Source organism: Macrobrachium nipponense, chromosome 1 (genome assembly GCF_015104395.2).
Source record: "Macrobrachium nipponense isolate FS-2020 chromosome 1, ASM1510439v2, whole genome shotgun sequence".
Taxonomy (NCBI): domain Eukaryota; kingdom Metazoa; phylum Arthropoda; class Malacostraca; order Decapoda; family Palaemonidae; genus Macrobrachium; species Macrobrachium nipponense.
The window spans coordinates 117,645,851-117,659,317 of record NC_087200.1 but is presented as its reverse complement, the minus strand read 5'-3'; the positions used below and the strand labels follow the sequence as shown (position 1 = coordinate 117,659,317).

At 43.0% G+C, this 13,467-nt stretch overlaps 1 protein-coding gene across 2 annotated transcripts in view; it reads left to right on the top strand.

The window, feature by feature from the left end:
* Nucleotides 1-13,467, top strand: part of LOC135219578 (pre-rRNA-processing protein TSR1 homolog) — a gene marked incomplete at its 5' end in the record, with an annotated part of 192,625 nt that overhangs the window by 62,302 nt on the left and 116,856 nt on the right. For both annotated transcript variants that reach the window (XM_064256460.1, XM_064256459.1), the window contains 1 exon segment: nt 13,449-13,467. This exon segment is cut by the window's right edge and continues 215 nt beyond it. In XM_064256460.1, coding sequence (XP_064112530.1) covers nt 13,449-13,467 — 19 coding nt within the window.

Genomic DNA, 13,467 nt, shown 5'->3' with positions numbered 1-13,467 from the left:
TAACAGTGGGAAAGGAGATAGGCAGTATTTGAAATGCTGAGTAATGGTGTGCTCCTAGGTAAAAATTATGAGAATAGTTAATCATTATATAGGTGATTTGCTGTTCTGTATGATTATGACTGTACAGTACTACCTCAATCTTACGCGAATTCACCAAGAGTACTGTAGCCATGATGTCACAGGTCAGATAAATGGCGCAGTGACCGGTGGTTTTCAGACATGCAAACATTTGCAAATCCCCAAGAAACCCTGCAAAATTGTTTGTATAATTTTTTCTGTGATTTATAAGTTTTCAAGCTTTAATATGTAAATTAAATAACATTAAATAATAAAAATAATAATTCTCTCTCTCTCTCTCTCTCTCTTACTGAAATGAGAGAATTTTTATGGTACATGTATATGATTATATTAAACCTTAAGAGCCTGGCTAGAAAAAACATTCATTACCCCAGACCGTGAAAATTTTGAGATCGGCCAATTTAAAAAAAAAAAAATCACATCAATGGAAAGAGGAAGATATGCAAATGCATATCGTATAAAAAAAATTAAAAAAAATTTTCCTTGCCTTCCTCAAGAAGTTTATTGGGGGTCTTGGTTATTGGAGACCCAGTTTTATGGTGCTTATTTAGCACCATAAAATTGGAAATTTATGGTCCCATAAGGGCCGAGTTTCAGTTATTGGCACCTAATAGAGTTATGACACCATAACATAACTAACAGAGGCACCATTAACCGAAACTTACATAAATGGCTGAATTTTGGTTAATGGCGGATTTTGCTTATCAGCACCCTGCCTATAACTGGAAACTTCCTGTAACAATCCCCTGGTGGGGGGCCTCTTGTACAAGACAATTATAAATTTTACCAAGTTAGACTTGTTTTTTCTAGTAAATGATTTTATTTTATTTTGTAAAATTATAATAACGTTCACAGTATATATCAAAACAGATAAGAACTAAAATCAGTAACAAGTTCTCAGTATATTAGTTGTAAGCCTATCGAGATCGAAAAAGCAGTCACCTTTTTGGATTGTTAATGTTTTTTTATTATTTTCTTTAATATTTCTTTGTACTTCTCTGAAAAATAACAATTATAACTGACATACTATCATAAAAGATAAGAGTTAAAACTAACAGCAACCCCATGGTATTTTTATGAGCAAATATATAAAAAGACATCATGTGTGAGAGAGAGAGAGAGAGAGGCAGTACATTCATAGTACATGCTCCCTTGAAGCCAAGATCATAACTAACGTGTGAGCCACCTACTTCATTGATGCTCACCATTAGTGAATCTATCCACCACCCAAAACCTGTTTGCTATTCATATGAGAGTATCCATCCATTAAGGGTCAATATTTTCAAATATTAATAATATAACGATAATATTCTGTTAAACAAAATCTGATAATTAAGAAAATTTATTTTAAATATTTTCTCTATTTTTCTTATTAGCTGCTTCGCTGGCACAGCGATGCTTCCTAGTAACTGGCCAATATTCATATTGGGAATTCTAAAAAATGCTGGAGGACATATTTTATTCAAAAACAGTATTTTGGTGTTATTTATGTGGTATTCCTAGTATTAACAGTACATACATATACTGGAAATGGATCTCAAGAAGTCCAGGTCAAGCAGGGGCTGTCATCAGTGCTGGTATTATTTTGTGGCGTGTAGGTCAGATATGGGCTGGGGTCATTTCTGGTATGCAGCTGCTGTTGGTGCTGGTATAGCTGGTATAGGCAGTCCCTGGTTATTGGCAGACTCAATTAATGGCGATCCGGTTTTATGGCACTTGGCAATTTATAGCACCATGAGAGGCTGAGTTCCAGTGATCGGTGCCATAAGGTACCAATACAGGCGGCCCGCGGTTAACGGCGCAATCGCTCAGAAGCGAATTCGTTTTACAGCTGTCGTCAAAAATATTCGTAAAAAAAAAAAAAAAGGCATTTTAAGGTATTTTTACGGCACGATTTTCAGTTAACAGGGCTGCTAGTGCCATTGTCTAACGAGTTCTTACATTTGTAAAAATCCCGTTCAGACCATAAAGGTTATGCAAATTATATTAAAAAAAATTTATAGACTTATTACATAGGTATTAGTGTAAAATATATGCCTCTGACACTGTTCTGTGCCGAAAATATCGAGTTACATAAGTGAAAATTTAGCTATGGATGTGTCTATTTATAAATGTTCATGCTTTTATGTTTAAGATGTGTATGAAAATGTATTAGTATAGGGTATTTTTAATTTCTGCACAGAAATATGATACGAAGGCAGCTTTTGAAACTGCCCTTCATGTTATCAAGTGTGATGTTTTTTCATGTTCTTTCTTGTGAGCCGCCACCTGCTGCTCTTCCGAAAATATAGTTAATAAAAAAGTGCAAATTAGCGATCAATGTGTCGATTTTATAAATGTTCATGTTTTTATGTCTAAAATATGTATGAAAATGCATTACGTATAGGGTATTTTTATTTCTGTGCAGAAATATGATAAAAAGGCAGCTTTTGAAACTGCCCTTCACGTTATCAAATACAATGTTTTTTCATGTTCGTTCTCGTAAGCCGCCGTCTGCCGCTCTTCCGAAAATATAGAGTTAAAAAGACTGCAAATTTATCGATCGATGTGTTGATTTTTTAAATGTTCCTGCTTTTATGTTTAAAATGTGTATGAAAATATATTTCGTATAGGGTATTTTTATTTTTGTACATAAATATGATACAAATTAAGGCAGCCTTTGTAACTACGCTCCATGTTGTCAGGGGATGTTTTTCATGTTTGTTCTTGTCCGCCACTGTTCTGAAAAATGCATGGTTATTTTATTTATGCATCTTTTCCATAAATCCTTTAAAAAGTTATACATTCCTTCACTGTATCCAATAATATTGTATGTATTCTCATATTATTGTATTATATAATACTACGGCAAATGTAAGCCAGTATTCCGCGGAGCGGCCAATGTTGTGGTTTGAAATCAGCTGATGGTGAATACGAGTTTGTTTCGCCATAACGCAATTCTGAGCGAATTCTCTTGCTTCTATTTAGCAAAAACTAATATCTAGATACTTGACTTATATGAGACAAGGTTATTTTTCCTTATACGTGTTTTTCGGTGGAATAATGAATTGAATATGTCTTGTTGTGAATGTGAACTACTATTTTTATTTTCATTAACAGATTACGTTGGCGGCATGTTTATTGTGTAAAATAATTATGTGATTCCATTCTCAATTCTCCTTTATATCATCGTAATTCGATTGATCTTTGATCTATATTGATCTTTGATCTATATTGATCTTTGATCTATATTGATCTTTGATCTATACATAACGCCATTTATAACAACTACGGTAATAGTGTACTGTAGTACGATGATTGAAATACAAGCCAAATGGATGTTATCCAATTTAGTTGTTCTTAAAAAAAAAAAGTTTTTCGTTCGATAGTTCATGGCTGTACACATTCACGCAACGAGTGTTAACGTTAAAACCATACTTTCATCATTCTCTTTTGCTGTTATTGAACTTCTGTAACCAGAAGATGGATAAAGTTAGGCTATTGTAATTTTGTCTCTCATAAAATCAGACTCGTAAGACGAATTATCTAACTTCAACAGTACAGCTACCTGTATACTGTATAAACCTTATTATATCTTTACATACTCTAGACACCCAAAGGATTAAAGTTAGGCTTTTTTCACTTTACAGTATTTATAATGCTATGATATACTGTACAATACTACTGTACAGTACATTCTCCTTTGACTGGTCTTGAGTTTCGAAAGAAGGTGTGCAGCGGTCGTAGGCTTTAAAATCACTCAGCGTCGAAAATCACTTAGCGTCGGCGGTCAGGAACGGAACCCCTGGCGTTAACCGAGGGCCGCCTGTAATAGAGTTATGGTGCCATAATGTACCTAAAGGAGGTGCCATTAACCGGTTATTTGCACCAGTAGCTGGATATAATTTTCTTAAACACCTTAAATCACCAGGTTTCGGTTAATGGCAGTTTTCGCTTATCAGAACCCTACAGAGAATGGGAACACACACACACACACACACCCCCAATAACCTGTGACTGCCTGTATTATCATGACATTTTGACCTCCATGCAGGTCGTCTTCTTGACAAGTCAGTAGTGGAACTAAAGCAAATGTGTCTATGGTGGTATTTATAACGACTCAGACCTAGAGCTGAATTTCCAGTGGTCGAGTCGGTCTCTGGCGAAGTCAGGGATCTCGCGCTACTGAGTAGTATTTGGCACCCATGGGGCCTCGTTCATTGCTCCCTTGATGGCGGTGGGGAGGAGAAACATTTCTTGAGTAATATTCAAGTTGGGTTTCTCCTTTCCTATATGCAGGGCTTCCAGAAAGTGCAGACATCAGGGATCCATTGCCTGAGCTATGATTTTGGTACTAGGTATATCATTTCTTCTTATTTGTAGGTTATGAGCAGTTTTGGCGTGATAAGATATGGCTCTTTCTTGGGCGTGGCAGGAGCTTTGCCTGGAGAATTGCATGGAGGTCATTGCAATGTATTTGCCAAGGCATCCTTGGATGGGGCATGTGTAACGGTTAAGCACTCTTGTCTTCTTCAAGGGATCCTGCAGAGGGGCTGCTGGATTGTTCCACATCACCAGACTGGTCATCTTTTTCATTTTGCAATAGATCACTAAGTCTTTTTGTTTTGATAGGTCTGACATTTACCTCGATGGTGTTCTTGAGGGCTTACTTGTCTTCCTTATACCTCCAGTGGAAGGGCCCCCGGTAGAAAAGCTAGATGGGCTCTGAGATGTCTAGGCAGGGTTCCTGGTGGTACCAGGCTTCCATATTCTTCCTTATCAATTCATCCATAGCATGGTTGGTGTGTCTGTTATCAATGACTTTGGCGGCGTGCTTTAACTCACTGTGTGTCATTCCAGGAGTAGCATTGTTAGAGGGCCCTCCTGATGAAGGTGCTGATGATGGAATGCTTATACTTCTGTGGGCACTCACTCTCTTCATTCATGCACATTCCCAGATACGTGGGCTTCGTGTTGAATCAGGTAGCTCACTGTTCAACAAGGACATCAAGGAAGGGGAGGTGGTGGTCTTGGCAGTGCTCTGCTTTAAATGTTAGGCAGCTGTGGTTGTGGAATGCACGTTGCAGCTGCTCTATTTTGTCCTGCGAGTTGGCGCAGATGAAGGTGTCATTGATGTAGTGCACGTACATCCTCAGTTTTCTGGAATTCTAGAAGACCCTTTTTTCGGCGGTGCCTATGTAGAAATTGCTGAAAAGGTCTCCAAGGGGATAACCCAACACTACCCCAGCAGATCTGCAAACCTGGACTTGAGATCCCTGTTTCCAGTATACTGTTAATACCAGTAGGATGCCAGATAAATAACACCAAAATCCTGTTTTTGAATAAAATCTCCTCCAGCATTTTTTAGAATTTCTCAATATGAATATTGGCTAGTTACAGTACTAAGAAGCACCACTGAGCCATAGAAGCGGATAATAAGAAAATAGAGAAAATAACATAGAAAATAAATTTGCTTAATATTTTCATTTTATGTAACAGAATAAATCTAAAAGAGGGTCTTCTACCAAAATAATGATATAACTGTAATTACAAAATTTGTATGTGATAGTATTTTAAAGAAACAAAATATCTTTCCTGCTTCTTTTGTTTAACTTTTGTTTCAAATAAACTGAATATCTTTTCTTCATATTTTAACTCATCAAATGACATGGGGAGTATTGCGACATCAAATGACATGGGGAGTATTGCGACTAGCAGGTCAATGAATTCTCTCTCTCTCTCTCTCTCTCTCTCTCTCTCTCTCTCTCTCTCTCTCTCTCTCTCTCTTCTCTCTCTCTCTCTCTCTCGCTCTCTCTTCTCCTCTCTCTTCTCCTCCTCACTCTCTCCCCTCCTCTCTCTCTCTCTCTCTCTCTCTCTTAGTTAGCCATAGATAATTTTAAATTGATCTAACTTTACCTTTACTGTATAGAACTATAAATGCACTGTTCTAAAACATAGGCACGTAGCTAAGAGCTGTATTAGTCCAAATAAAAAGCATTGTTTGTTCATGAAAAGGAATTTCAGAAAACAGAGAAAGAGACATGATGAAGTTCTTAAATACAAGGTTGAGATGACTTCTAAAAGTAGATCGGTCGGAAGGGGGAAAAGTGGGAAATAGTACGTATGTAATCGTCACACACTCCTATTTTTCTATTAACCATATATTTCTATTTTTTAAGGGTAATGTATTAAGATAACTTTTTGTACATGAACTTTCCTGTCAGATATATACTTAGCTTACGTCTCTGACGTCACGACAGAATTCAAAACTCGCAGCACACGCGACAGGTAGGTCAGGTGATCTACCTTACCCGCCGCTGGGTGGCGGGTGTAAGAACCAATCCCACTTTCTTGTCAGATTTTCTCTGTCGCCCGGCTTGACAACACCTGTTGTTGAGTCCTCACGATAGTTGGATTTATTTCTCGTTGCCGGGATTATTTGGATTGACTTTTTGGTGAAGTACCCTTTTTCCGTGTGCTTTGCATACGCTATTTTGGATTGATTTTTGGATTTTTCTCTGGATTTTTCTTGTAATGGCTGATTCTGATCTTAAAAAATCTACTGTTTCGAGTGTGCTCTGTGAGTGAATGTAAAGTGAGGCTACCTAAAGCATCGGTAGATCCTCACAATGTATGTATGGGTTGTAGAGGTAATGAATGTTCTTTCAATAACCCGTGTAAGGAGTGTGAAAGGTTGGATGAAGATGGATGGAAGTCTCTTTCTTCCTATTTAAGGAAGTTAGAGAAAGATAGGGTCCGTAAGGCTTCTTCTAGGAGCTCTAGTAGATCATGTATTAGCGAACTTGATGTAGAGAACCCTGCTGTAGAATTAGTACCTTCTCCAGTTTCAGCCCCTGCTCCCAGCATCGAACCTGAAGATTCGCATTCGGAGGTGGCCTCCATGAGAGCCACGATTCGTAGTATGGAGAGCAAAATACGCTCTTTAGAAGGTAAGAGTGATAGTGCCAGTGAATTGTGCAGTGCCCCTAGTGCAGTGGAGGGTGCGTCTGACCGGCTCACTAACGCTTCCAGGCCTAGACCTCTTCCAGACTCCCAGACCCAGTGGAGGAGGAAAGTCAACAGCCGCAGGAAGGTTAGGGAGAACCCCCACCGGTCAGACGTCCCCTCGGCAGATCCTGTTGCACGTTCCCAGGCTGCCTTGGATCGAACCAAGAAAGAAGTGTTGCACCAGTGCTTCTCTTCGTCATCTTCGCCCTCTCCTAAGCGCCTCGGAGGCCTCTTGCCCTCTCAAGAGAGCCTGGAAGGCGCCTTGTGCCCTTCCCTCCAGCCCTGAATACTTCTCGGAAGAGCCTGAGGTAGAAACCAAGAGATCCAGGAGATCACAAGAACCCTCTTCTCCTTTTCTCCCTCGACCCTCATCTCCAGTTGAAGCTTTCGAGAGATTGCCGGCGCGCATCCTAGCAGGTCTGCAGGCGCAGAATTCGGCTCTGGCTGACTCCTTGGCAGGGAGTTCTCACCGTCAGAAGGACGTCTCGCTCCTGGTGAAGAAGTCTTAGAAGGACTGCTTGGATTTCTCGCCTCCTGCAGGAAGGTATCAAGAGCCTCGCAGCCGCGCTTCTTTTGATCAAGAACACGATAGGAACTACTCTCCGAGTAGGCGCTTCTCACCCCTGAGCAGGTGACAAGAGCCTGGGAAACTTCTTGTGTCAAGCAGGCGCTCTTCTCCTGGTAGCCGCTCATCCAGAGTAAGACAAAAGGGACAGGATGGACGTTTCGCTTCTAGCAGGCGCTCTTCGCCAAGGATCTGTTCTCCTCCTGGCAGGCGTCAGGAGCCTGACAGGTGCCAGGATTCTAGTAAATACCAGGAGTTTGGTAGGCGCACCTCTCCAAGCAGGCGCTCTTCGCCAGGAGGCCGCTCTCCCTTGGACAGGCGCATTTCACCCGACGTTCGCTCTTCGCCAGAGACCCTCTCTCCTCTTGGCAGACGTCGAGAAGCTAGTAGGCGCCAAGAAACCAGTAGGCTCCGATCACCGAGCAGGCGCCCTTCCCCAGGTAGCCGTTCTCCTCTGGATAGGCGCACAGAGCCTCGTAGGCGCTACCCGTCTGGTAGGCGCTCTTCGCCCGAGAGCCTCTCTCCCCGTGGCAGGCGCCAAGAGTCTGGCAGGCGCTCTTCTCCTGGCAGGCGCTCCCCCCTGGGCACGGCTTTAGGATATGACAAGCGCGCTCTTCTAGTAGGCGCTCTCCTAGAAAGAGCTCCTCCAGGCAGCCGCTCTCCGAAGCGCCATTCTTCTGAAGAGGATCAAGGATTCTTCGGTCTCTTCATACAAGAGGCTTACAGACCTCCTATTGCAAGAATTTGGAGACTCACTTTCTGCTGTTGCTCCTCCTTCACCTCCTTTGTTTTCGACGGCGAAGACTACCAAAACTTCTTCGTACGTCAAGATGAAGCCTACCGTCTCGATGAAGAAGGCCCTTAAAGGTTTTGGTGATTGATTGGTCTCCAAGGAGGAAAAAGGAAAGACCGTTTTTTCTTTCCCGCCTTGCAAGTTGACGGGAAAGATGAGCTTTTGGTACGAGTCAGGGGAGCCTTTGGGCCTGGTTCTTCCCTCATCCGCAGACTTGGACTTCTCTTCGTTGGTGGATTCCGCTTGTCGCTCGGCTCTTCTTTCAGCAAAGACGACGTGGGGAATGAGTGAGTTGGACCACCTTCTGAAGGGAATGTTCCGGGTCCTCGAAGTATTTAACTTCTTAGACTGGTCCCTGGGAGTGTAGCAAAGAAGATGCAAGCCCAGGAGTCCCTTTCACCCGAAGATCTGCATTCTGTCCTGTCTTGTATGGACAAGGTAGTGAGAGACGGTTCTGGCGAGGTAGCTTCTCTTTTCGGAGCTGGAGTTATCAAGAAGAGGGCAGTGTACTGCTCTTTTCTAACTAAAGCAGTTTCGCATGCACAGAGGGCCTCTCTGTTGTATGCTCAACTCTCACCCCAACTTTTCCCGAAGAAGATTATCCAAAACATCTCGAGTGCCCTCTCAGTGAAGGCCACGGAGGATGTGTTGGCTCAATCAGCTAGGATTCCTAGGACATCTTTCCAACCTAAACCCAAGAAAGAAGCAACTACAAGACCGGAGCCCTTTCGAGGAGGCCCTCCTTCCCGTTCCTCCTCCTCTAGAGGAACAAGACCTCCTAAGAGAGGAAGGACCTTCTCTCAATCTATTAGGTCGAAGAAGTAGCGCCCATGTCCTCCAGACTACAGTAGGTGCCAGACTACTGAGTTTCTCAGACGTCTGGGCCCAGAAGGGGGCGGACAACTGGTCCCTCTCAATCGTCAGGAAGGGGTACCTCATTCCCTTCATTTCAAGACCTCCCTTGACCACAACACCAAGGGAGTTGGTGGCCAAGTACAAAGACCCTCACATGAACCAAGCCCTTGCTCTAGCAGTAGAGCTTATGCTGGAGAAGGAAGCTATAGAGCTAGTGAAAGAGCCCCTTTCCGCGGGTTTTTACAACCGCCTCTTCCTAGTTCCCAAAGCCTCAGGAGGATGGAGACCGGTTCTGGACGTAAGCGCCCTGAACGTCTTTGTGAAGAAGAGAAAGTTCGCCATGGAGACTACATCTTCAGTTTTAGCAGCTCTTCGCCTGGGGGACTGGATGGTGCCCTTAGATCTTCAGGACGCTTACTTCCACGTGCCGATCCATCCATCTTCTGGAAAATTCCTAAAGTTCATGTGGAAAGGAAAAGTTTTCCAATTCAGGGTCTTGTGCTTCGGCCTCTTGACAGCCCCCCAAGTGTTTACGGGGCTCATGAAAAATGTAGCACAGTGGCTACATTTGGAGGGAGTGAGGGTTTCCCTCTACTTGGACGACTGGCTTATCAGAGCCAAATCGAAAGAGAGATGTCTGGAGGACCTTCACAAGACGTTGACCCTGGCAAGTTCTCTGGGACTTTTAGTGAACTTCGGAAAATCTCAGTTAATCCCCAGCCAAGATCGGATTTATCTGGGGATTCGGATGGTTTCTCCGGATTTTCGGGCGTATCCCTCTCCAGAAAAGATAACCCGTTGTTCAGAGAAGGTCGCAGCCTTTCTAGAGAAAGATGTATGCACAGCGAGGGAGTGGATGAGTCTGTTGGGGACGCTCTCCTCGCTGGAGCAATTCGTTTCTCTAGGAAGGTTGCACCTGAGACCGCTACAGTTCTTTTTGAACCGGAACTGGAACCGCAGATCTCAAGATCTAGAATTCCGCTTCAAGATCTCGAACGAGATAAAGAAGGATCTCCTCTGGTGGGCAGACCCTCTTCGCTTCGCGGAAGGTATTTCCCTACACATGCCGAACCCCAACCTAGTGTTTTTTTCAGACGCATCGGACATGGGTTGGGGAGCGACGCTAGGTTCAAGAGAAGTGTCAGGCACCTGGGAGGGGGAACAGGTGTCCTGGCACATCAACAAAAAGGAGTTGATTGCGGTTTGGTTAGCCCTAAAAGCTTTCGAGTCCCTCGTCCAGGAAGCAGCGGTTCAGATCAACTCGGACAACACCACAGCCCTGGCTTACATCAGGAAGCAGGGGGGGACTCACTCCTTCTCCCTGTACGAAACAGCAAGGATGCTTCTTCTGTGGTCGGAGGAAAGGAGGATAAGACTCCTCACCAGATTCGTACAGGGAGAAAGAAATGTCAGAGCCGACCTTCTGAGCAGGAAAAACCAGGTCCTTCCCTCAGAGTGGACTCTTCACTCGGACGTGTGCCAGGAGCTCTGGAAGACGTGGGGCAGACCTCATTTGGATCTATTCGCGACCTCCAAGAATGCGAGGATAGATCTTTACTGCTTCCCGATCTCAGACCCGAGAGCAGTAGCGATAGATGCTTTTCTGCTGGACTGGAAGAACCTAGATCTTTTTGCATTCCCTCCTTTCAAGATTCTGGGAGAGACGCTAAGGAAATTTGCAGCATCGGAGGGAGCAAGAATGACCTTGATAGCTCCATTCTGGCCCGCCTAAGACTGGTTCACAGAGGTACTGGAATGGTTAGTAGACATTCCAAGATCCCTGCCACTAAGGATCGATTTGCTCAAACAGCCCCACTTCGGCAGGTATCACAAGAACCTCCCCTCTCTCAGTCTGACTGGAATCAGACTGTCAAGAGTCTGGTCAGAGCGAAGGGTTTTTCAGCAAAGACTGCAAGGGCTGTTGCCAATGCAAGAAGACCTCCACCATCAGGGTCTACCAGTCAAAGTGGGATGTTTTTCGACGTTGGTGCAGGAATCAGAAGCTTTCCTCCTCCAGTACCTCTATGACCCAAATAGCAGACTTCCTCCTTTTCCTGAGGGAAAGATGCGGTCTGGCGGTCTCAACCATAAAGGGTTACAGGAGCATGCTATCCTCAGTGTTCAGGCACAGGGGATTGAACGTCTCGGAAGATAAAGATCTCCATGACTTGATAAGATATTTCGAGACTACTAAGAAAGTCTCTATTTTGACACCAAGGTCTCTATTTTGACACCAAGCTGGAACCTTGATGTGGTCTTGCTTTTCCTGAGGTCCTCGAGATTCGAACCACCTCAATCAGCCTCATTTAGAGACCTAACGATGAAGACATTGTTTCTCATGGCGTTGGCTTCGGCTAAGAGAGTTAGTGAGTTGCAAGCCTTAGAAGGAAGTGTAGGATTCAAAGGAGACTCCGTGATTTGTTCCTTTCTTCCTTCTTTCTTAGCCAAGAACGAAAACCCCTCCACTCCTTGGCCCAGGAGTTTTGAGGTAAAAGGCTTATCCTCTCTGGTCGGAGTAGAAGCAGAAAGGACTCTTTGCCCTATAAGAAGCCTTAAGTTTTATCTCCAGAGAAAGAAAAAACTGAAGGGCAACATGGACAACCTCTGGTGTTCTGTAAGAGATCCCAGTAGGCCTTTGTCAAAAAATGCTCTGGCATTCTTTATTAGGAACTTAATAAAGGAGGCTCACGCGGCATGCAACCAAGACCATTATAAGCTTCTGAAAGTCAAGGCGCATGAAGTGAGGGCCATCGCCACGTCGTTGGCTTTCAAGAAGAATATGTCGCTACAGAATCTCATGAAATCGACTTTTTGGAGGTGCGACTCGGTCTTCGCCAACCACTACCTGAGAGACGTGAGAATTACGTATGAGAAGTGCTTTGGGTTAGGCCCTTACGTATCTGCAGATTCAGTGCTGGGGCAGGGAGCTGAAGCATATCCTTTTTAAATTTTTTCCCATTTGGTATTTGTCTTGTGTTTTTATGGTTGTATGGAAGAGGATGCAGGTAGGCATCTCTTTCAGTCGTATTACTAACAATTAGTATTTTGGTTAGGTGATCTGAGTTGTGCTTGAGCTCCTTGCAATGGTAGTGGACAGGTTCTGTCATATAAGTGGGCGGATCCCCTTTGACAAGATCCTAACTGGATTCTACCAAGTAAGCGGAGACAGTTCCCATTGGTAGACCCAAAGAGTTTTTCAGCTGTAGGTCACGCCCTCGCTGTAACTCCTCAGGCAACGCAGACTAATAGACAGTAACTATGAAGTCTTCTGCCTAAAACAGGTAAGAACCTAGGATTTTATATCCTATAACATGTGTTGTTTCCCCTTTCTTTGTACTTGAGTGTCTCTTTCCCTCCACCAAGGGTGTCAATCAGCTAAGTATATATCTGACAGGAAAGTTCATGTACAAAAATGATATTGTTAGTATACAATAAAGTTTTGTACATACTTACCTGGCAGATATATACGATTGATGGCCCTCCCAGCCTCCCCTCAGGAGACAGGTGGAAGAGAAAATCTGACAAGAAAGTGGGATTGGTTCTTACACCCGCCACCCAGCGGCGGGTAAGGTAGATCACCTGACCTACCTGTCGCGTGTGCCGTGAGTTTTGAATTCTGTCGTGACGTCAGAGACGTAAGCTAAGTATATATCTGCCAGGTAAGTATGTACAAAACTTTATTGTATACTAACAATATCATTTTAGATTAAATTACAGTAACTTTGATTTCATCTAAAAGTCAGCATAATACTTAGGGAGTATGATTAGGGTCATATTTACTGTTCAAACCAAATAAATAATTTATTAGCATTTCTAGAGACCTTGCCAAACTTACACAAAAATTTACCTGTGCGGGGGTGAGGAGCTATCTTTGGAACCTAATCTCACTAGTGTTTAGAATGACTGTAACTGCATTATTATTTCTTATTTACCAAAGTTATAAGGTGAAAATCAGGAGTTTTAAGATTTTTTTGTGAAGCGTTTCGTTTTGTTAGATAAAGTTTACTAGTCAGTGTATATTTTTTTTCAACTGATGGAGAACTGTGACAAGGTTCAAGATTGAAGATGTCGTATGTCAATTCAAAACAATGTATGCTAGTCATGTGACTGCCTTATTTTAATGATACCTTTTATATTCTGTTACTTTTATGATACTTTTTTTTTATTCAGGGCTCATCTGGGATCTTGA